Source organism: Micrasema longulum, unplaced genomic scaffold, assembly GCF_059751315.1.
Source record: "Micrasema longulum isolate JH-2025_06_02 unplaced genomic scaffold, ASM5975131v1 h1tg001775l, whole genome shotgun sequence".
Classification (NCBI taxonomy): domain Eukaryota; kingdom Metazoa; phylum Arthropoda; class Insecta; order Trichoptera; family Brachycentridae; genus Micrasema; species Micrasema longulum.
This window is the reverse complement of record NW_028278950.1, coordinates 142,551-165,465: the sequence shown is the minus strand read 5'-3', so window position 1 is coordinate 165,465 and position 22,915 is coordinate 142,551. Positions and strand designations below refer to the sequence as shown.

At 31.4% G+C, this 22,915-nt stretch overlaps 3 protein-coding genes across 8 annotated transcripts in view; 2 read left to right on the top strand and 1 right to left on the bottom strand.

The window, feature by feature from the left end:
* Window positions 1-1,545, top strand: part of LOC148274035 (DCN1-like protein 4) — a 45,106-nt gene extending 43,561 nt beyond the window's left edge. For all 6 annotated transcript variants that reach the window (XM_088237717.1, XM_088237716.1, XM_088237715.1 and 3 more), the window contains one exon: window positions 982-1,545. In XM_088237717.1, the coding sequence (XP_088093843.1) occupies window positions 982-1,061 (80 nt within the window). In that variant the 3' untranslated portion in view covers window positions 1,062-1,545. The remainder of the gene's footprint in view (window positions 1-981) is intronic.
* Window positions 1,546-3,148: 1,603 nt separating this feature from the next.
* On the bottom strand, window positions 3,149-8,620 carry LOC148274034 (ATP synthase subunit O, mitochondrial-like). Its single transcript, XM_088237721.1, has 5 exons — window positions 8,534-8,620; window positions 8,292-8,387; window positions 7,853-8,134; window positions 5,851-6,042; window positions 3,149-3,426 (listed from the first exon to the last, which is right to left on the bottom strand). The coding sequence occupies exons 2-5, from the start codon at window positions 8,316-8,318 to the stop codon at window positions 3,271-3,273; spliced, it is 657 nt and encodes a 218-aa protein (XP_088093847.1). The 5' UTR covers window positions 8,319-8,387; window positions 8,534-8,620; the 3' UTR covers window positions 3,149-3,270.
* A 10,323-nt stretch (window positions 8,621-18,943) lies between these two features.
* Window positions 18,944-22,915, top strand: part of mnb (minibrain) — a 123,020-nt gene continuing 119,048 nt past the window's right edge. Inside the window, 2 exon segments of the mRNA XM_088237723.1 lie at window positions 18,944-19,153; window positions 19,889-20,161. Coding sequence (XP_088093849.1) covers window positions 20,089-20,161 — 73 coding nt within the window. The 5' untranslated portion in view covers window positions 18,944-19,153; window positions 19,889-20,088.

Here is a 22,915-nt window from a genome sequence, read left to right as displayed (position 1 = left end):
GCTTACGCATTCATCAATTACAGTCTATAATATATTCATGGTCACTTAACTAAATAAGTGTTTAAACTAATAAATAAAATGCGTCAATTTTCAAACGGTTAAAGATATGTTGTAATGGAAAATATTACCGTCTTTCTATTTATCTCCCTTCCCCTTCATACTGGGAATTTTTAGACCTACCCCGCGAATATCATTTTTTATTGAACGATATTACTGTTGCAACGTATGACAAATAATGTTTTTTTTTATAAAAACAAGAAATATTATTTATTTTCAACTTTTCCTTCTCATCAACAATTGAACATAGTTATGCAGAAAGCAGTCAGTCCACAATTTTGAAAAAATAAATATAGGTGTCATTAGGTTCAGGAAGGTAAACTCTATGTTCTGCTAAAAACAGCCAGGCCGCTTTCATACAAAAAAACTGTAATAATCACCTTCTTCTGTTGTGATTTCAAAATGACACGAAAATTAATGCCACCTCATACATTCAAAAGTTGTATAAGATATTGAATGGATATATTAGATCTAGCTGTTTCCTGCAAAATGCATATATTGGGTTGTGTGGTCACCCAGATTAAAAAATCACCAAAATTCCTTTAAAACGTGATTAAATGATTTTCAGAGTTATAACAAATTGATTGGGTGATTCTATGCAATTAAGTACTATATAAATATAAAATAATATGATTAATACATAATAACACAACATGCACACCTTAGGTTGTGATTTCAGCAAGACTTCAGACAGTCAAATACGTAATCAAATGATTTTTTGTAAAAAAAAACATTCTAACTCTTATGTAGATTTGATTATTCGTTTTTTTCACAAAAGTGCTATTATCTCAGTTTCACTTTTCTATAGCTTTCAGCTTTCTGCATAACTGCCTTCAATTTACACTTTGTCTCTTACTGCATTTCAAATTTCCACCAGCTGTATCCATTATTGTTTATTACATCTCTTCGATGTTCTGGTTCCAGGGCCCGTAATGTTAGACGAATTTGTCGAGTGGCTGCGGCAGGAACGAGAACAAACAAATATTACGTCGGAAGAAAGCTGAAAGTAATACTGGCTGAAGGAAGGATGCATCACACCCGCTACAGCTCATTCTAATATATCAAAACACGTATTATCCTTAATGTTATTATGATAACCTCACTTTATAATTAAAGGCTGAAAATATTTGGTCAGTTTTATCAAATTAAGTAGCGTCATACGTAAGGATTATAATGCTACATAAATTAGTCTCTGCACGAACTGAATTGTATACGCAGTTTCGTGTCAGTCGTCGTAAATATTTGTTCCTGTGTTAGTCAGATTGGAGATCTGTATACGTCTTAAGGATAGTCTTAATACATTGACAGATTGTACTACATACATTAATTGTAATTATGTTTACAGTTAATGTACTCCCGTACATAATAATAAAACTCACATTACATGCTTTTGATCAGCAGATTTCACAAAGAAAATTTTATTCTGCTCAAAATTTGATACTTTCCATTTTTTTACGTATTGGTAGTTTTATTTTATAAAAAAATTACTGTTTTTAAAACTTTTTTACTATAAATATTTATTAGATTTGTCGATTATAAATAATTATTTTATTTTACTTGCCGAAAATTTCACAAATAAGTTTTATTATAAATTCAGAGACGTGTAAGTTAAAGTGGCGATTTACTTTGATATAAAACCTTTGAATACATTCTATGTTTATTTTATGCAGTAGCATCGCCTCTTATGATATTTAGCATTAGGATCCTGACACCGGTGTGTATTGCATTAGTACAATTAATTTTATTTCACCTCCGAAAACTGTAAAGTAGAATAGTTTTAGTTTTTCATTGTCATTATTGTGTGTTCATTTTTAGAGTAAAATTTCTAGTCGTTGTTTGCTTACAGGCCTCTGAATGTTATTATTCCTCGATCTATGCCATAAGCAATAATAATATGCCTCAACTAGTGTTTATATACTTGGTCGACTATACATTAGCTATAACACTAGCCTAGCCTATATAATGATTGTGGTAATATATTCTATTTTTGGATAATGCGAGCTTCCTCTTTATGGGATGACTCGCGGATTGAGAGTTGGAAGAAATAAAAAGACTGGCATTTAAAGAATGGTAAATATTAATTTTGTAATAACGCATTTGTGTATATTTAAATTTAAGATGGATAACTTCAATTTATATTATGTATGTGGGATGTCAAATTTATTTTCTCTTTGTATTTACATGATAGAATTAGGATATTTTATTCACTCAGTTATATACATCGCTACAGATATTTGTTCTAAAAATCATGGCGGAGTTGTCTACAGCACACTGAAAAATGTAACAATTTAATACTCGGTTCAAAATATTCCAATTCAAGTCATGTATGATTTTGTAGTTTAATATTTCAAATTAGGCCCACTATCCAACAATCAAATGTATACTAACGTAAAATTATATAAGTTCTTTATATTGGTCTAAATCTGTTCATCTACTCGTATAATTTTCATTGTAATATCAAATTTTAAAATTAAAAGTAATTCAGTTAATAAAATTATAAACAATTGTTTTATTTAAATGTATTATATAAAGTTAATCTATAATATAAAAATACATATTTGCCAAATTGCAAATTTATCAGTAAAACAAAACAAAAAAAAATCTGTGATTTTTCTGTGTAGTTTCATCTATAGATGTCATTGATAGTCCAAATCTTTAAATACAAGTGAAATAATTATTGCATCCTGACCGTGGGGCCATACGCTATTTCACTTGAATTTTATGGCCCCACAGTTGGGGTGGTATACACCAAGAGGTTAAGGTACTCCCTGGGGTTTTGTTTATGAAATGTATGAAAACAACATTATAAACACACTGAAAATGTTGTTTTAAGGGGTCAGAGGTTCGCACCCTGTTCTACCGTAACTAGATCCCCATATTCTAATAGTGAGTTGTTTACAATTTATTGAAAATGGCCTCCAAAATTGAATAAGAACAAAAATGTTTCTTTAAATAAATATGAAAAAAAAAACTTTTTTAGTTTGGAGATATTCAAAATATTTGTAACCAGCTATGCTATATCATTGGGTGAAAATTCAGCATAAAGTAAACATGATAAGCTGAGTCTGAGTCCGAAAATAAAACGAGATTATTTATTTACATATATTTAATTGTATACTAATTTTTCATAACAAATAAGATAACTTCGGTGATTTATCTGTATATTTGTTGCAAGGTGAATATTTAAGATGAAATAACAAAGATGTTTAGTACTTAGGCAGCAGCCTGGATAACTTCTGTGTAACGCTTAACTTTGCTGGCAACACTCATATCAACGTACTTATCACCAATAGAAACAATCATTCCTCCCAGCAGTGCAGGGTCAACCTTGGCTGTCAAATGGATGGTCTCATTCGGCTTCAAGAAATTCTGAAAATAAAAAAATTGAATAAAAAAAAAACTCCATAAATACAAACTTCAATAAAAAAAGATTACAGCTCCACAAAATTTTCTATGTTGACACTCCCATGTCCTATTTATTTATTTATTAATGAAATCATACAGTCTTTATATAAAAAAACAAGGTACAAAAGAACAAATTTAAAAAGTAAGACCAATTACAGATTTCACACTAATGAATGCAGGAGGAGAGGGGAAAAATAATTTAATTCTAAAAAAGTAAAAATAAAAATATTACATAAAAAGTTCATAAAAAGGAGAAGACATTGTAAAGCTACTCTACTTTCCTCCCTCTCTCTCTGCTTCCATGAACATTTCAATTTAATTGTAAAAAAAATCACAACTAACAATAAATTATTCGATGCAGGTAGTAGATGTAGGTAAGTATAAATTAAGAGTTGAAATCAAATTATTAAAATTGAAAGTAAAAGTTAAAATTAAAATGAAAAGTTTAAATTAAAATTAAGTTAAAAGTTTAAATTAAAAGTTAAAATTAAGAATTGAAATTAAAAAGTTAAAATTGAAAGACAAAATTGAGAATCAAATTAAAAGTTAAAAGTCAAGCAGGGGATAAATTTAAAATGTCTTTAACTGATCTGATAAAAATATGGTATTTACAATGTAGTATGTCGATGTCACTAAAACTGTCATTATAGGTAATCTGTATTCTTCGTAGAGTGCTATTTTTTAAATAATTAGTCATTGAGTTAGGAATGTTGAAGAGTACAAATTGACGAGTTCTACGGACAGGACTATTCATCAAATAATATGTATTATTTTACTTTGATGCATCTAATGAATCATTTATTTAAAAGTATAAAATTGTATATGCAATGTCATTGTATATATATCGCTTCTTTGCAACAAAGTATTATCTCAAAAAATGCAATTTTACAGGAAGCAACTTTTAAACATAAAAAAAGTATAAAACCTACATGAAAGTTTTTTTTTACCATGAACCTAATTAAATGAAGATTCCGTAGTAAAAAACATTTATTTAGATTTTTATATATGTAAGGGTTGCTTCCTGTAAAATTTCAGTCTTTTTGAGATAATACGTTGGTGTTACAAAGAAGCGATGTATATTTTGATCAATCTGTTCTTTTTTTAATAAAACAGTTTTTTATGAAATTTAAATAATAGGTAGGTAATATACCAGAAAAAAAATTTAGACACAGGTAACACTGGCTGTGCACCCTTATAAATTGTCAAAAGTGATTTACCTAAAAAAATCCCTTCTACTGCATGCATTTTTCTTTGGTTGTGATTCATGTTCAAATGGGAAAATTTTGATAATTCCTAGATACATATAACACTGTATCAACTGTGGTGCCCTCATAAATTGACCCGGGTGATTAGTTCTCAAACTGGGGTCTTCGGCCCCCTAGGGGATGCTGTTTTGATAAGACTGCGAAAAACGGATGCGTATTTACTCTATATAAGTGACCGAACTCCATTGTTACTCCCACCACACCGAGATTCGACCACTCTCTTGCATGGTACTACGTGTGGTACTCAGTTTGCAATCTAATTCAAAAACCGTTTATTGGGTTAATAAATGATGAGGGTGGAAAACATGTTTTCCATGAAACGCGTTGTAATGATTTTTGGATTGAAATGGCACAGTCCTATCCCGATGTCGCAAAGTTGGCTCTAAGAGTACTGATTCCATTCGCAACCGCCTATGTGTGCAAGACTGCTTTTTCTACACTTCTTACTATGAAGACGAAATCTCAAAATAGATACGCGACGAATGACACAAGAGTTGCTCTGGGCAAAACAAAGCCAAACATGGAAGAACTGATTCAGGCAAAGCAAATGCATCCATCCCATTAAAATTGTTATCTAAAGTTAATGACTAAATAACATGTAATATTTTCTGAATGCATAATAGTTTGTAAAAAAAAGTTTTATTCACTACAGTCTGTAAGCACCCTTGTGCAAAGTTTTCTTAAAAAAAAACTTAGATTTTTTTTATTAAAGGAGTTTGTTAGTCATAGAACAGTATTTAAAGAGACTGCCACGCAGGAAATTAAAAATGGTTGAAAACCGCTGCCCTAGAAAGCAATTAATTTAGGGATTTATATTTTTTGCATGCATTTACACTTTGTCACATATGGTCACACGGACAGAAGATTCAGAATACCACCCTAGAGTGATTTACCTAAGAACCGCTTTCCACTGCATGCGTTTTTATTTTTTATTATGGTCTTTTCCCTTAGACAAAATCCAAACTTGTGCTTGGTTGTGTTTCATGCTCAAACGGCAACAATGAGCCTCAGATGTGTATTTTTTTTAAGATTCGGAACATAAACAACAAAAGAAACATTCTTATAAGATATTGTTTATATTTATCGCCATATAAGTATACGCCTTTTTAGCGAAATCGCTTACTTTAAGGGCTCCCTCCAGGCTCTTTCGCTGAGCAGCATCCAGAGCCTTGGCTGTGGTCACTTCGCAGATAACTTCACCTCGGTGAGCGGACATCATGATCTTGAAGGCATTGATCACATGATCCAGTTTCTTCAGCCTTCCGTTCTCAGCCATCAGCTCCAACATGTTAGAAGTGGCTGGTGAAAGTGAAATCTGTGACAAAAATAATATTTCTTTAATCTTTTTTTGAATGAAATGAGATTATACGACTCGAGAGTTTTAGTTGTAAAAAACATTTACATTTCTATTAATTTCAGATTACCTATGAACCTGGTACACTAGTTAACAAAATGTTCATAAGATTTTTTAAAAATAAAAAATTACAAATTATTAATATCATTACATAATCTAAGGAAACAAGTACACACAATAATATTGTCAGGTTTCTAGCACAAGTCGGTAACTGCAAAACATGAGACGTCTTCATAAATGGCAGTAAATAATCTTTAACATATTACTGGTGGATTTTTTAAAGCTGGTGCGTTCGCAATACTTACACGAATGCATTGTGTAGTATCTGTGAATAAGCTCATGGTATGACATCGCACTCCTCACCCCAAGGTGTAATGGTCAGCGCGTTTGCCTACTACTCAAGAGGTCTTGAATTCGATTCCCGACACGGTAGATATAAAATATTTATTTAAAAAGGTCTTACACTAGCGTATTTCATAGTCCCTGGACTGGTATCTGAAACGTCAGACTGATCATCTTGCCTTGATGTAACAAAAATGATCATGATAAGCTGCGATTAGTGTACCAATGCAGTGACCTATGCACCATAAGGTGCGGAAAGGGAATGATGATGATGATGATGACATCGCACGGCATACGCATTATGAAAATAATATCTGTCTCTCTCGTGCTCAGATGCGTTTATGAGCGTGACATAGACAACTATTGCTTTGTTAGTTGCTAATAATATGGTAATAAAATATACACAAGATGCGGTGCCTCTGCATTCATCTGAATTTCGCTGTGATTCTTAATAGTAAAAATACAATAAAATGTATTCGATGTGTATTAGGGTGTCGCAGAAAAATTAAAGTTTTATTTTTTCAATGCATACCCTCTAATTATGTTTGAATGATGTCAAAACACTTATAAATAAAAATTTACGTAAATTGAATCACGGCAACCCGTGCCGACTTGCATCGGAACTTGTCAGAACTTACATAGCACGGCGCGCACGAATTAAGTGTTAATGTGCTTGTTACATCGTGTTTGTTTTTGTTAGTGAACGCATTATTTTCGTTGTGTCAACATGTCTGTGGAGTTACGCAGTTCTAAAAAGAAAATATTTTTGGTTGGGGATATAAAACATCAAATTACAGGTTCTAAACTTCCAAGGACAAGTGAGTATGTCCAAATGCTTGCAGACTGGCTGCATTTCCTCCCTTGGGAGTTATTCATATTTAAATTTGTTGCAACAGAGAGGGAAAACATTTTTAAGAAAGGAATATGGAAGTCTAGGCATTTACATGGCTTATGACCTGTCATTGGCTGGTTTAAGTGGCCACTTAATATTCCACATTACTTTTCAAAAATGTTATTCTTCTGTGTCAATTAATTTAGATTTAAGTCAACATCATCATTATTCCCTTTCCACACCCAATGGTGCATAGGGTAATACATTGGTATACTAATCGCCGTGTATCTTCATAATTATTTTTTACATGAAGGTAAAATTATCAGTCTTACGCTTGAGGTATGAGGGACTATGAAATATTCTAGTGTAAGAACACCTTTTCAAATAAAAAATTTCACGTCAACCATGTCGAGTCAACCACTACACCATGAGGCTGACAAATTTAAGTCATATTACATTCAACTAATAGATAAATATGTAAAAATTTTACCAATATATTGTAATTTTGTATGTACTATGAAAATGTGATTTTTATACCAAGTAAGATTATTATTAAATCTTTAACCGTTCTGTAAAATCCTGTAGCATTCACTTTACCTTGGTAGCCAGATCTTTAAATGCACTGGCTTTGATAGATCGTTTGATTGTTGGGTTGATAACAATCTCCTTCAGTTTCGGATCAGATTTCATCTGAGATTGGAAGTTAGTAAGCTCCTTCTCGACAGCATCTAACTGCTTCATTTTAGAGGCTGCCGAGTATAGGGCTGTGGCATAACGTCCCTCCAAACCGAAGATTTGGACTGGAGGCTTTATCATGGGGCCGGTAGATGAAGCGGCGGCAGCAGCATTGGTGGAGGCCGTTTTGCTGAAGTGGCGGGCCTGGAAGTATTGTTTTCACATTGTAACAGGAGTTATTACATAACCTAACCTTACATACCAAACTGCTTGTCAAAATTTCAAACAATAAATTAATACAAGAATGCAGTCAAAGAAAACACATTAAACACGGTTACTAAAACTACAACAAATGACTTACGAGGATTCCACATTTCAAAGAAGACATTTTAGTAGAATTTTATTATCGCCCTGCCGAAAAACGTAATACGATGGAGGAGACCAGTGGTACCATCACCTAAATAAATCGATAATTTTTGACATTTCGTTTTCGTGGAAGTACTTACTTTAATAAAATAATAAAGTAATTAATAAGTAGGCAAAATCAAAACAAACGGAATAAAACAAAATTTAGAACGGCATAAAACACAATTAAAAACGTACTTTTTATCGTATTTTAAAAAAATAATATTTTTATCTGTATTTTTGTGTTGGTAGCCCACCGCCTTTGTCAGAATCCTGACGAATTCTGACGTTCTGTCCAGAGATAATGTAGAACTATTACTAGTTCAGATCTGACACTTAGTACTACGGCGCCGTAACAACTATTTGACCTTTAGGTATAATAACATATTCCTATTGGTCAAATTTTGTATTTGCGCTATTTCACGTTGGCGCTTATATCCATCGAAAAAAAATCCGCGGGAAATTCAAAACTTTCCCTAAAAGCTTTTACAGCTCATAGCTTGATCTTGAGTAATAGTTAAAAATCAGAAGTATTCACTTTTTAATGTTTTTTTTTCCAAATTGTTACTTTTACCACCGATTTTTAATTATTACTACTGATCAAATTACACGTTTATATTATGAAGGAATTAAAGCTTCTCTATCATTAATGATGCTGCATTTTGAAAATAATGAGTTGTAAGTTTTGGAAATTGATTGCCATCACACAAAGTGTAATAAAAAATCTTAGTTTCCTTTTTTGTGATTTAAAAGTGAATTCACCACTTTTAACAACAAATTTTTATAAAGCAAACTTATCCTAACACTGATCATTAATGGTGAAGAGGCTTTGAAGACAGAGGAGATGAAAAAAAGACACTTTATTTGGAACATGATTTTTTAATAATTTAGTTTATGTTGTAACTTTGATTTAGAGGAGAATTCAGTGTTAAGCTAGATAAAAAAACGTCAACATGGAACGCATAATTAGACATGCCAATCATTATTTAAAGTTCTGGAAAGAAAAACATGATAAGTCAACGCTTCAATACATACATGGATAATATAGATTTATGCAACAAAAAAAGATAACATTGGAATATTTTCTGAGGAGCAAAACTTGTTTATTAAATTCTACACATATATATATATCTAAATATCTATATACTTAAATAACATGTATATCTTCTTCTCCTTCTATATATGTATATATATATATATATATATACTTATATAATGATGTGAACAATTAAAGTCCATATTTAAAAGATATACTGTATGTTGGCTAAAAAAAGACATAACATATTCGATTTGCAATAATGCTGTGAACCATTAAAGTTAATTTTTTAAAGAAATACTGTATGTTAACTATAAAAAAAAATAACATATTTAATTTACAATAACGATGTGAACTATTAAAGTCCATATTTAAAAGAAATACTATATGTTAGCTAAAAAAGACATAACATATTTAATTTGCAATAATGCTGTGAACAATTAGAGTTCATTTTTCAAAGAAATACTCTATGTAAGCTAAAAAAAGACAACATATTTAATTTACAATAATGATGTGAACAATTAAAGTCCATATTTAAAGAAATACTATATGTTAGCTAAAAAAGACATAACATATTTAATTTGCAATAATGCTGTGAACAATTAGAGTTCATTTTTCAAAGAAATACTCTATGTAAGCTAAAAAAAGACAACATATTTAATTTACAATAATGATGTGAACAATTAAAGTCCATATTTAAAGAAATACTATATGTTAGCTAAAAAAGACATAACATATTTAATTTGCAATAATGCTGTGAACAATTAAAGTTTATTTTTTAAAGAAATACTGTATGTTAGCTATAAAAAGACATAACATATTTAATTCGCAATAATGCTGTGAACAATTTTATTCCATTTTTTAAAGAAAAACTGTATGTTAGCTAAAACAGACATAACATATTTATTTGCAATAATGCTGTGAACTATTAAATTTTATTTTTTAAAGAAATACTGTATGTTAGCTTTAAAAAGCCAACATATTTAATTTACAATAATGATGTGACCAATTAAAGTCCATATTTAAAAGAAATACTGTGTGTTAGCTAAAAAAGACATAACAAATTTATTTGCAATAATGCTGTGAACAATTAGAATTATTTTTTTAAAGGAAACGGTATGTTAGCTAAAAAAAAGACAACATATTTAATTTACAACAATGATGTGAACAATTAAAGTCCTTATTTAAAAGAAATACTATATGTTGGCTAAAAAAGACATAACATATTCAATTTTTCAATATTGTTGTGAACAATTAAAGTTCATTTTTTAAAGGAAACTGTATGTTAGCTAAAAAAAAGACAACATATTTCATTTACAATAATGATGTGAACAATTAAAGTCCATATTTAAAAGAAATACTATATGTTAGCTAAAAGAGACATAACATATTTAATTTGCAATAATGCTGTGAACAATTAAAGTTTATTTTTTAAAGAAATACTGTATGTTAGCTATAAAAAGACATAACATATTTAATTCGCTATAATGCTGTGAACAATTAAAGTTCACTTTTTAAAGAAATACTCTATGTTAGCTAAAAAAAAAGACAACATATTTAATTTACAATAATGATGTGAACAATTAAAGTCCATATTTAAAAGAAATACTATATGTTAGCTATAAAAAGACATAACATATTTAATTCGCAATAATGATGTGAACAATTGAAGTCCATATTTAAAAGAAATACCATATGTTAGCTATCAAAAGACATAACATATTCAATTTGCAATAATGCTGTGAACAATTAAAGTTAATTTTTTAAAGAAATACTGTATGTTAGCTATAAAAAGATATAACATATTCATTTTGCAACAATAAAGAAATAAATAGGTTAAAAATAATTGTTTGTTTAAAAATATGTGATAAAAGCCTTCTGTATTTATATGCAGGAGTAAACAAATCAATAGTTACTAAAATATAAATTAATGGTTGTTTTTTGAATACCTTTTGCTTTTTATAACAGCTAATTTTTGTAAAACATTTAGATTGGAATTAAGTAATTTAGAATCATATTTTCCTGTTAATATTTTATTTATTTCTTGAGTCCAATTAAATAGTTGTAATTTAACAATTAACTTAACGAGTTTAACTTTTATAACATTTATATGGCTTGGACATAACCACTCAAAATTTAAATTTTCCTCCAAAATATACTGCAAGTTTTTATGGATATTTGATTGGATAAGATTATTTGGATTATTTAAATACTCATTAATAATTTCAATACATCTTGTAAATAAATTCAGAAGACTTTTAGATGCTAATTTTAAACAATAACCGGTTCTCTCTCTCAACGATACATATTTGTGATGAATTGAAGCTTCTGACTGAGTAAGGGATTGTTTGCAGGCCTCACAGTTATTGTCACTTAACAATCTACGACAAACCCAACCAGCAGTATATCCATGGGCTCCAACTTTACTTCTCTCCTGTTGAGAGCGTAAAACAGATACATCACGCACAGTAATGCTATTGCATTCTGCTATTAACAAACTAGATAATGACATCCTTGATTCATTATTGAGCTCAGGTTCTGAAAGTAATGTGGGACTATCACGAGAGAAACTTAAAAACTCTTTTAGGTTTAGTATCATGCGCCCTCTATCATTTTCACAGTTAAATGTCGGAGAGTGTGACGACAAAAAATGACTAATGAGTGCAGACTTAAAAGTGTTGACAAAGTCTCTGCATGTTGGATTCACATTCCTTCCATTGTACATTCTTATTGCACCGAAAAAGTTTTCCAATGGATCTTGGTTGAGACGTCGCGTGACTAGTTTTTTAAAACCAGCCTGATGCAAATCTGCCCAGAGCCCTTGAAAACCTTTGATGGTCAAAATATAGTTTTTTAGAGATGGTACAATCCTCTCTCTCCCTGAATTCAAAAATTTCATTTTCTTCAATTTGTTAATAGCATCAATCCAAAATGCATGGTGTGCAGACTGCGGTGTCGTAATGTATCTCATTTTACCTTTGGAAAAGTTGGTAGCACCATTTGTACTGTCGAAGAGTTTGTCGAAGAATAAAACGACATCACTGGTGGCTAACAAACTTTCTTTTTTTGGTGACGACACTGAAATAGAAAAAAACAAGTATTTATTAAAGACTTAATATTTTTTTAAATATTTTTATATCATACCGTACATTTAGATACATACCAAATTCTGCAGCAAAACGAAGAGCAGCAACCATCCTTTCACTGAACACTTTGACGCAGTTGCTGACTTTCATTTTTCTGATTTTGTCAGGTATAATATGTTCATCGTGTATTGATTTTAATAATCTCACATCTCCAATCCTTGCGTCCCGTTCATAAACAAAAATCAAATCATCCCAGCTTGAAATTTTACCCTCAGTCGATATATTTTTATTTAGAAAATTATTTCTTAACCCCTTTATCAAATGTGGGGGGTCATAAATTATAAAAACTTTATGACCACATATTTCAAAAAAAGTTTCATCTGAAAACAAATTTCAATAAAACATTAAACATAGTATAAAACTGAAGTAGTAAAATATTTGTAAAGAAAATCTGAATGTAATTTTGCATTTATAAACTAAGAAAATAAAAATAATTCCCTCTACTGTTTTACAATTTAGTTTGTAGAATAACTTTCAAACAAAAAACACGTATCTACACCACACACGAGTTTAATATTAGTTAGAACAAAGGTCTTAGGTATTCAGAATTCATCACCCATCATTAGGTGTAAATACAAACCGTTGTAAGTTTACATTTATATCTGATGATGGGTAATTCTAAATACCAGAAACTTGTTTTTAAACAAATAATAAATTTATGATTGGCATATAAATACAAAGTTTTTTATTAATTGAATCGGCATTTATTATTTTCCAAATTTATTAATTAAAAATAATTATTACCATAATCTTTCCCATTTCTCAAATACATTCTTCGTGTATCTTCTCTCAAATATTTAAGTGCTCCAATATTCGTTGCACCTTGGTCACATATACTGGCCTTAATAATAAGACCAGTATCTGATACAGCAGCGTACACTTCCCGAATACATTTAACTAACTGAATGGCAGGAGTTGTCCCTTCACAGAAATAGTAAGCAATAGGTTGACGCCAAGAGCCCGTAATCCCTCTTATCATAAAAACCAGGGCATGGTCCGCAAATCTGAAATAAGAAAAATGTTATATTTTCAAAATTATGACATTACAAATGGAATTAAATAATTTGTTGGCAATACTAAATATTTTTAAAAAACGAACCTGGCTTTTTTCTCAGTTCCAAAATCAACAAGCCCTTGGAGTCCTTCGTTTTCCACACCAAAAGATAGAAATGGTGTCAGTGAAACCTCGTCAAACACTATGCTACATATTCTGTCATTGGTAGACCAAGAGCTAACAGCATTTTTCAAAAATGCTGTTATATTTGCATTTATTCCTGTTCGGAAATTTAATCCTTCAAGAAGCCTAAATAAGGTTCGTCTTGAAGGCAATGCAAAAATTTTCTGCAAGAGTTTGTAACCCTTAGGCGAGTTTTTCAACAAAGCCAGGGACAAAATTTTCTCATCAACAGAAAACCGCCTGCCATTCTTGGTAGTTTTGGAGCACTTTATTTGCAACCACATAAAAGTTTTAACATCCTTGGAGAGATTTTTAGTTAATTCGTCAAAAGATGAAGATTGACTAAATTTTGTCGCTGTCTTTAACCTTTCCCTGAAAGAAATAGCCTTCCGCTGATACCTTTTAGCTGCTGACCTGCATTTTTTATATTCTTGGATAATTTTATTTGATTGAGGTGTGAAATTGCAATTGAATCTGTGGTCTGAAAAACAAAAATACATTATTACAATGCAACAGGAGAGTGATATAGATAAGTAGGACCAACATTAGACAGATCAAAATAGATAATAAGTACTCATTGGTATTATTTTTGTAAATGCCCTTTGGGGTATTGTAAAAAAAAAAAAAAAAAAAAGCATCACATAAGAGATATTCTAGATCATTAATTAGATTCAAACTCAAAATAATAGTAATAAGTTACAGGAAAAACTAGAAGCGCATCTTCTTTTGGTAGCTGTAGGTCGAGCAGAGACGGGAAGACCTGAAAACAAATGAATAAAGCTTTACACAGGACACAGGCAAGATTTAGGAAAAGAAAGGGGAAAGGAAAATTCATATTTACAAGTATTACTAGGGATGCATTTATAACTTGCTGTGGATGTTCCAGCTGTGACAGGGAGACCTGAAAACAAATAGGTAAAGCTTTACATGGGACGCAGGCATGATTTAGAAAGAGAAAAGGGAAAGGAAAATTCATATTTACAGGTATTACTAGGGATGTATTTATAACTTGCTGTGGATGGTCCAGCTGAGACAGGGAGACCTGAAAACAAATAGATATAGCTTTACACGGGACACAGGCATGATTTAGGAAAAGAAAGGGAAATGAAAATTCATATTTACAGGTATTACTAGGGATGCATTTATAACTTGCTGTGGATGTTCCAGCTGTGACAGGGAGACCTGAAAACAAATAGGTAAAGCTTTACATGGGACGCAGGCATGATTTAGAAAGAGAAAAGGGAAAGGAAAATTCATATTTACAAGTATTACTAGGGATGCATTTATAACTTGCTGTGGATGTTCCAGCTGTGACAGGGAGACCTGAAAACAAATAGGTAAAGCTTTACATGGGACGCAGGCATGATTTAGAAAGAGAAAAGGGAAAGGAAAATTCATATTTACAAGTATTACTAGGGATGCATTTATAACTTGCTGTGGATGTTCCAGCTGCAATGGGGAGACCTGAAAACAAATACGTAAAGCTTTACACGGGACGCAGGCATGATTTAGAAAGAGAAAAGGGAAAGGAAAATTCATATTTACAGGTATTACTAGGGATGTATTTATAACTTGCTGTGGATGGTCCAGCTGCGACAGGGAGACCTGAAAACAAATAGGTAAAGCTTTACACGGGACGCAGGCATTATTTAGGAAAAGAAAAGGGAAAGGAAAATTTATATTTACAGTAATAACTTGCTGTGGATGGTCCAGCTGAGACAGGGAGACCTGAAAACAAATAGATATAGCTTTACACGGGACACAGGCATGATTTAGGAAAAGAAAGGGAAATGAAAATTCATATTTACAGGTATTACTAGGGATGCATTTATAACTTGCTGTGGATGGTCCAGCTGTGACAGGGAAACCTGCAAAAAAATAGATATGGCTTTACACAGGACACAGGCATGATTTAGGAAAAGAAAAGGGAAAGGAAAATTCATATTTACAGGTATTGCTAGGGATGCATTTATAACTTGCTGTGGATGTTCCAGCTGCGACAGGGAGACCTGAAATCAAATAGATAAAGCTTTACACGGGACACAGGCATGATGTCGGGATATTTTTTTACTATACAGCGCCTTAAAAATAAAATATGAAAAAAAAATATATATAAATATGTATATATACAAATAGCAATTATGAAGTTTCATAATATATCAAATAAATTGTCTATGTTTAGTGAATGTATGTATGTATATGCTTGCATGGGTGTGTGTACATGTGTGTGTATGTATGTTTGTATGTATGTATGTGTGTATGTGTGTGTGTATATGTATAAAAATGTGTATAAGAGTAAGTTTATATTTTATTAGTTTGTCCTTTGTAAACTATAATCATGTAGTTGCCTAGCTTGGAACGGGGTATGTACCCTTGTTAGCTAGGCAAAGAAAACATAAAATTGTATATATAATAAAATATTTAAATAAAAAAAAAAATTATTCAAAAATAATCATTATATAGTCAATGAAATATTTACGAGCAATGTTAGTGTTACATCTTCTTTTTGTAGCTGTAGGTCCAGCAGAGACAGGGGGATCTAAAAACAGATAGATAAAGAGTTACACTGGATAAAAAGAGTTAGATAATAAAAACAGATAGGAAGTTAGAAAATGTATACTCACCAGTAATATTACTTCTACTAGTGACAGGTAATAATGGGCCAGTACTGATGAGGTGTTCCGGTCTTCGTCCTTAAACAGTTATTTGTTAGTTTTCATTAAAACAATTAAATGACAAAACACGAGCATGGTTTATATGATTTTACAAATTTACTTAAGCAATATTACCTTGAAAATTAGCGCAGTTTTGTGGTATATTAAAATGTTTTTTTATTTTTGCTTCTTTGGCCATATCTTCTTCAGTAAATAAAACCGGCGTTGCTCCGGGAAGTAGTCTACAGTTTCCCTCAATGAACTTTGCCTGAAAATGTCTTTGACACACGCGAAATGCACAGCGAATTCTACTATGTGATAATGTGTCTAATTTTGGGTTATTAATGTTAATAACCCAAGTTTTAAAGACATCGGGCTCATTTTTGGGAAAGCAATATAATTTTACGATGTCCCCGGAAACTTGACAAGAAAGCACACAACACTTTTTAGACATTGTTAAATTATCACAGGCGATAAAAATAGAAGAGAAAAGGTGGGAAAACTGTCACAAACATAGAAACAATAACGAAAAGAGGAAACGCACGCCGTAGATTTATGATTAACAGATTAACACAAGTTTATAATTTAAACCGTTTTCCCACGCGCGCCATTTTCTTTTTCTAACTGTGTGACGTCATGATGCGACTTCAGCGCTCGTACGTAGCAGGTACGTAGCGCTTACTCGAAATAGCGATGCGAATACTACCAATTCCATTGCTACCAACACAAGAGAGGTAAAACATCCATTACTACCAATACAAGAAGGGTAAAACACTTCGGAATAGGGACTGTCACCCCAGTGCAGTGGACCGGAGCCGTGCTGTTGGCAATACTGACAGCGATCACGCAATTTTCACGCCGTTGAAATCAGTGATGCCATCCTCAAAAACCGAATGAATGTAGCCAGAAGTGAAAAATTTATTAATATAAGGGGAAAAAATAGGAAGGGAAAAATTCCAAGCTTCGACAATAGTAGTGGTAAGAAATGAGATTTTTTTTTTTCTCTAAAATGCATAAAAAAACAATAAACTTGTGCCTTTTTTTAACAACAGCAAACCTATAAATTACAAACCAAAGCAAAGTCAACATAGTAAATCCGTAAACGGTTTAATTTAGTTAAAAATATATAAATCAGACGTTTTTTTTCCAGAATTTTCTTCATATATAAACAACAAGTACCAAAACGGTGAGTTAGTAAACCTGACTTTTAAAAAATCATCAGATTAAGCAACGAAATCGTTTTCTGGAATATAATTTATTGAATTTGAAATAACGTATATCTAAAGATATAGCTGGTGAATTGAAAGAGATCGAATAAATGAGAAATCTAAGAAAACCTCGTAGATAATATCAAATCAACAAATAAATCACTTGCCTTACTTATAAACCTGTGGGGCAATTGCAATCGGAAGTTAACATGGTTATCTCCGACTGTCCGTAAGTTAAATCAATATTTATGTATGAAAATGTGTATATTTGTATAAAAATTTAAAGTACCTTCGTCGGTAACCTGTAATTGAAAATATTTCAAAAAAATGCATCCATATTCTATTTTTCATACTGAAAACTTAATTTTACTCTATCGATAAAATTTAAGATTGATGTTAACTTCCCATTGTCCCGGGTTTACAAGTAAGACCCCGCCAGTATTATGGTGTATATTCTCTTAAGCAAATTTTAAATGTAAAATGTTAAAAAAAACCCTTTTTATGTAATCCAGATTGTTTTTTCAAATTTAATTTGATATTTAGTAAATAGTCCAAACTATGGATACGAAATGCAATAAAGAGAAAACATGTATAAGTTTCTCAACGTTTTATATAATGGTATTCTGGAAATGTGTGTTTTAGATTGCGTTTTATTATGTGTATTCATTAAAAATAAAAAATAAAATTAAAGTGCGCCCACCGGCTTTTATTTCTTGTAATAGTGATGTATTATTTATTTAAATTATTTTAGTGCAAGCAATTACAATTACAAAAAACACATGTGGCATGAATCGTCATTTTTCGTTTTAACAATATTTAATATTTAATAAAAATCTATTTTTAGAAAAAAATACACAAAATAATTTTAAAAATCATACCATGACAAAACCGGTCACATTGAGATCATTTTTGGAGTATTCTTGAAGAAATCATGGTAAATTACAGTAAAAACATGTACATGCGAATAGATATGTATATGTGTATGTATGTTAATAAATACATTACAAGTGCCCCGACTCAACAAGGATTTTCTAGTGAGTCGGGGCAAATTCGCAGGCATGAGTCATTCCTGATCGTGTCACTATAAACTGTGTCTCATTTCCAAATAAATGTATGTATATTTGTGTATATAAAAAAATAAAAAAGTAAAATAAGTTAAAATATGAACCAAAAAAATATCTCAAAATACATACCAACGGATTTATTTATTACGTACATAAAAACATGATTTTTTTATTTCACGCAGTATTTTTCTATTTGTGAAACTATAGTAGAATTTCGATTATTTTTAATTTATTGCATTTAAAGTAAGAACTTTGATATTATTAAAATATATTTGGCTGTCTATGGATTATTTAGATTCTTTATGGTTTGTCGTTAGTCAGCCATGTTTTATTCTTCCTCTCGCGCTGGTGTCCGGCTAGATTTCGAGGCGCGTTGTTTTGCTATTTCGTTTAAAACTCGTTGTTTGTGTTGTGTATAGAAATTCGATTTGTGAGAAAACATTAAGATTGTGATATTTGTGTAATTCTTCGACGTTATATTGCAAGAAAGGTGAATTTGTTAAGTGAGACCATAAAATCGTCAAACTTTACAGGTGAATGCTCTCAAGATAAGAAAAGTGTTTTATTACTGGAAATTGCCGTTAAACCCAGTGAAAATAGTGAAAATCCACAATTTTATATGTTCTGTAGACGAAAATCTAAATTCTCAGTACGTGAGACCATGGGGCCTCCCATGCACATTTGTTATTATTTTGCTTGTATGCTTTTGAACCCGTCACAGTAGGTAGCTAATATGGACGAGTCCATTTTGGGGAATTGAGGGATGTTACCTCTTATTCCCCGCTTATAACGGTTTTACAGTCATTTTAATGTTTTTATCGAGTCTTTTTAGATTATTTAAAGCTATTCCTATTTTTTTCTTCATTTGAATCGCCACCGTTTTGTCATATTTGAGTTACACTTCGTTATCCGCGCGAGTGAGGTACATACTCTAAGGATTCATATTTGATAAAAGTATACAATAATTTAGTACTCCCGGCGGTCTGTGAGCGGTTTAGTTATATAAAGAATGTCAGTTTTGCGATTTAAAGCCCCGTGCCGTTACATTGTTGTCTGTAAATCCGATTTCGTTGCATGTTTTTAGTTTTGTCAGAGGTTAGTCACCCCTCACGCCGTTGTGTTTACAGAGGAACCGATTTCGTCAGAAATTGTGGCGTAGTTGCTTATCACATTGTGTGTGCATCTTGCTTGGTTTTCCGTGATGAGAATACCACAGCTCGATCGTAAACAAGTGAGTGTCGTTTAACAGGTGTTTCGTTCTGTTTAAGGTTTGGTAAAAGTAGAAATCAGTGTGGTGTCGCTCGGTTTGCCGTCGCGTGTGGCGGGAAATGGAGATGCCTGGTGACGGTGACCGGGCGGGGTAGAGATACTGGAGCCCCTTAGTTGGGTCGGGCACGCTGGAGCGGCCCTCGTGCATCTAGGGGCTCCTCCAGAAGGACGCGGAAGCGGACGGCACAACAGGCACAACATGGCGGCCTGGCACAAGCATGATCAGATCGGCATCAACAACCTGCTGATGGATAAAAATTCCAAAAACAAATGTAAGGTTACCCTTATTTTATACTGTCCGTGACACTGCCACTGGGCCATAACCTGACTTGATTTTTTTCTGAACCTTTTATGTGACATTTTGGTCACAAACTTTTTTTATTTATTTTATTTTTTGTACATTATGTTAATTGTATATTGGCGAGCTTATTGCCAAATGGCAATTTCTCCCAACCAACCAATAAAATAAACGCTCCGTTTTTGTAATTCCAGTCGCAAAAAATATTCAATTGAAAATAAAAATTAAAAAGCTAAAAGATATACAAAAATATTTGTATTTGTACATAAAACCTTGAATCAATATTCATCATCATCATCATTTTCCCTTTCCGCACCTAATGGTACATAGGGCACTGCATTGGTACCCCAATCGCAGCGTATCTCGATATTTTTTGTTACATGAAGGTAAGGTGATCAGTCTTACGTTTCAGGTACCAGTCTAGGGACTATGAAATATTCTGTTGAAAAACACCCTTTTAAATAATATTACTCAATGAGAAAAGGGAATAAAGGGAACGTTTGACTCAATTCAAAAGACAAGAATATCCATTTGTATAAACACCCACGTGAATATCTCCACATACACGAAATAATACTAAAATAATATATTTAAAGTTATGAACTATGAACTAATATATAGAATAACCATCCCAATGTTTTAAAAGAACGGTGATAAATTGCTACTAAATATTTCATTTAATAAACATTTTTAATCTATTAATATTTTAAGTATTTTTTGTATTGAATCGTCATTAACTTTGTGGAATAACATGATTAAATGTATTCGATTAAAAACTTTGTTTTAAGACTTCTCAAGTAGTTTATTTTAAAGCACTAATAGTTCAGTAGGCACAGATCCTAGATTTTTCATTTCTGTATATTTACGTTTATAACAGATGGAAGGATACGTTCTTTCCGAAACTAGTAGTGCTTCAAAATATAAAAACAAATAATTTATTTTTAACACTTAATTTTTGAAGCACTAACTTTGTGGTTATTACGATTAAAATTAAAATTAAAACTTTTTATTTTAACCACTTGTTAATTATTTGATTACCGAGCGGTCTCGCTACAGAAGCTTCCTTATCGAGGTGCAAATTAGCAATGAATATATAACATAAGTTTATCAAAAACAAACGTTTTGAATCCACGACCCCCATACGAATAAAAAAAAATGTAATTGGGAGCCTGGTTATTACTTGTATGCCGGTTATTCAAACCCTTGCTTTTTACTTCTTGCATTTGATCGCGAGCCCCCAGGGGGTCGCGAGCAACAGGTTGAAAATCACTGTCCTTAGTAATATGAAAGTCAATATAATATTATCTGATTTATTTCATTAAAATTATTTATTGACAATTCTTGATGGAATTCCATTGTAATGATGTAATAACTTACATTTACATATAAGTTATTAATTTAAAAAATACTTGGTACACTTCCACTTATTTATTTTGACCAATTAGCGTTTTCACGCTCTAATGGGCATCTTCAGACCAGTCTGAAGATGCCCATTAGAGGGTGAAAGCGCTAATTGGTCAAACAAATAAAAAAATAAGTGGAAGTGTACCAAGTATTTTTTAAATTAATTACTTATATGTAAATATAAGTTATTACATCATTATCCGATTTAGTAGACACCGTTAAAATTATAATATGTGATGATATTTCTTGCTAATTGTACCTTGATAAGGAAGCTTGTGTATCTTCGAAACCGGCCGGTATTTAAAAAATGTTAATCTGTGAAAAACAAAGTGATTTTAAATGACTATAATTTATCTAATGCTTATTGAAATAGGACATGTATTCAATTACATCAAAGGTTAAATCTTTTGTTTCTTTTTTTTCCAATAAAAAGTTTGTACTGTTTTTTTTTTCGAAAAAGTTTTTAACTTAACTCTTTTTAAGTGGTTTTCAATTTGCTACGACGATGTTGTGTTGTGAGATGGGGGCTTTAAATGATACTAAAGGAATTTAAAAAAAAACATTTAACCCTCGAAAAAATAAATAAAATATTAGTATATGTTCGAGGTGGAGATCATTTTAATTGAATATATAAAATGACAGGAGATTTTTTTTATTTTCTACCCTTACGTATTAGAAATATATTTATTTTTATTATAAACATTAACTACCAGTCTTGAAGATGTCGCGGAAGCGATGAAACTATAGCTGATTATTCAAAATTTACGAATTAAAGAATCAGTATTTATATAATAAAAAATATTTTAAAGTTTTTTCATACAAAGAAATATTAACGTTCTCATGATTTACCCAAATATTTCATTTTGAGGACCATTTTCAACGAGTCGTAAATAACTCACTGTTAGAAAATGGGAATCAAGTTGGGGTAGAGTGGGGTTCGAACCACGGAGAGCCGTGAGTCCGTGACCACTAGCCACGGGACCACAACTGATTTTAAATCCATTTTTTATGTATATTTATAAGTATATATATTTTTTGGTTATTGTAAGGTTTAAAACAGTGTTGATCTACTATGATTAAAAAAACACATTTGACAATGCCAAAACGTCAAAAAGAATCATAGTATTGTAAACAAATATCTTAAACTTCTTGGTTTTATCAATAGAATGACGGCGGATTTCAACAATACTAAAACCATCAAAACTCAAATGCTCAGTAGTTCGACCCCATCTAGAATATACTTCTCCACCAATTTAGTGTCCATTATAAAGGACTTTGACCATATCGAATCTGTCCAACACCGTTTTCTAAGAAAACTGGCACG

Coding starts and splice junctions, on each gene's coding strand:
- LOC148274034 (XM_088237721.1), bottom strand. CDS start 8,318: ATGTCTTCTTTGAAATGTGGAATCCTC. Junction 8,135..8,291: donor CTTTGAAATGTGGAATCCTC/GTAAGTCATTTG, acceptor CAATACTTCCAG/GCCCGCCACTTCAGCAAAAC. Junction 3,427..5,850: donor GCCTGGAGGGAGCCCTTAAA/GTAAGCGATTTC, acceptor TTTTATTTTCAG/AATTTCTTGAAGCCGAATGA.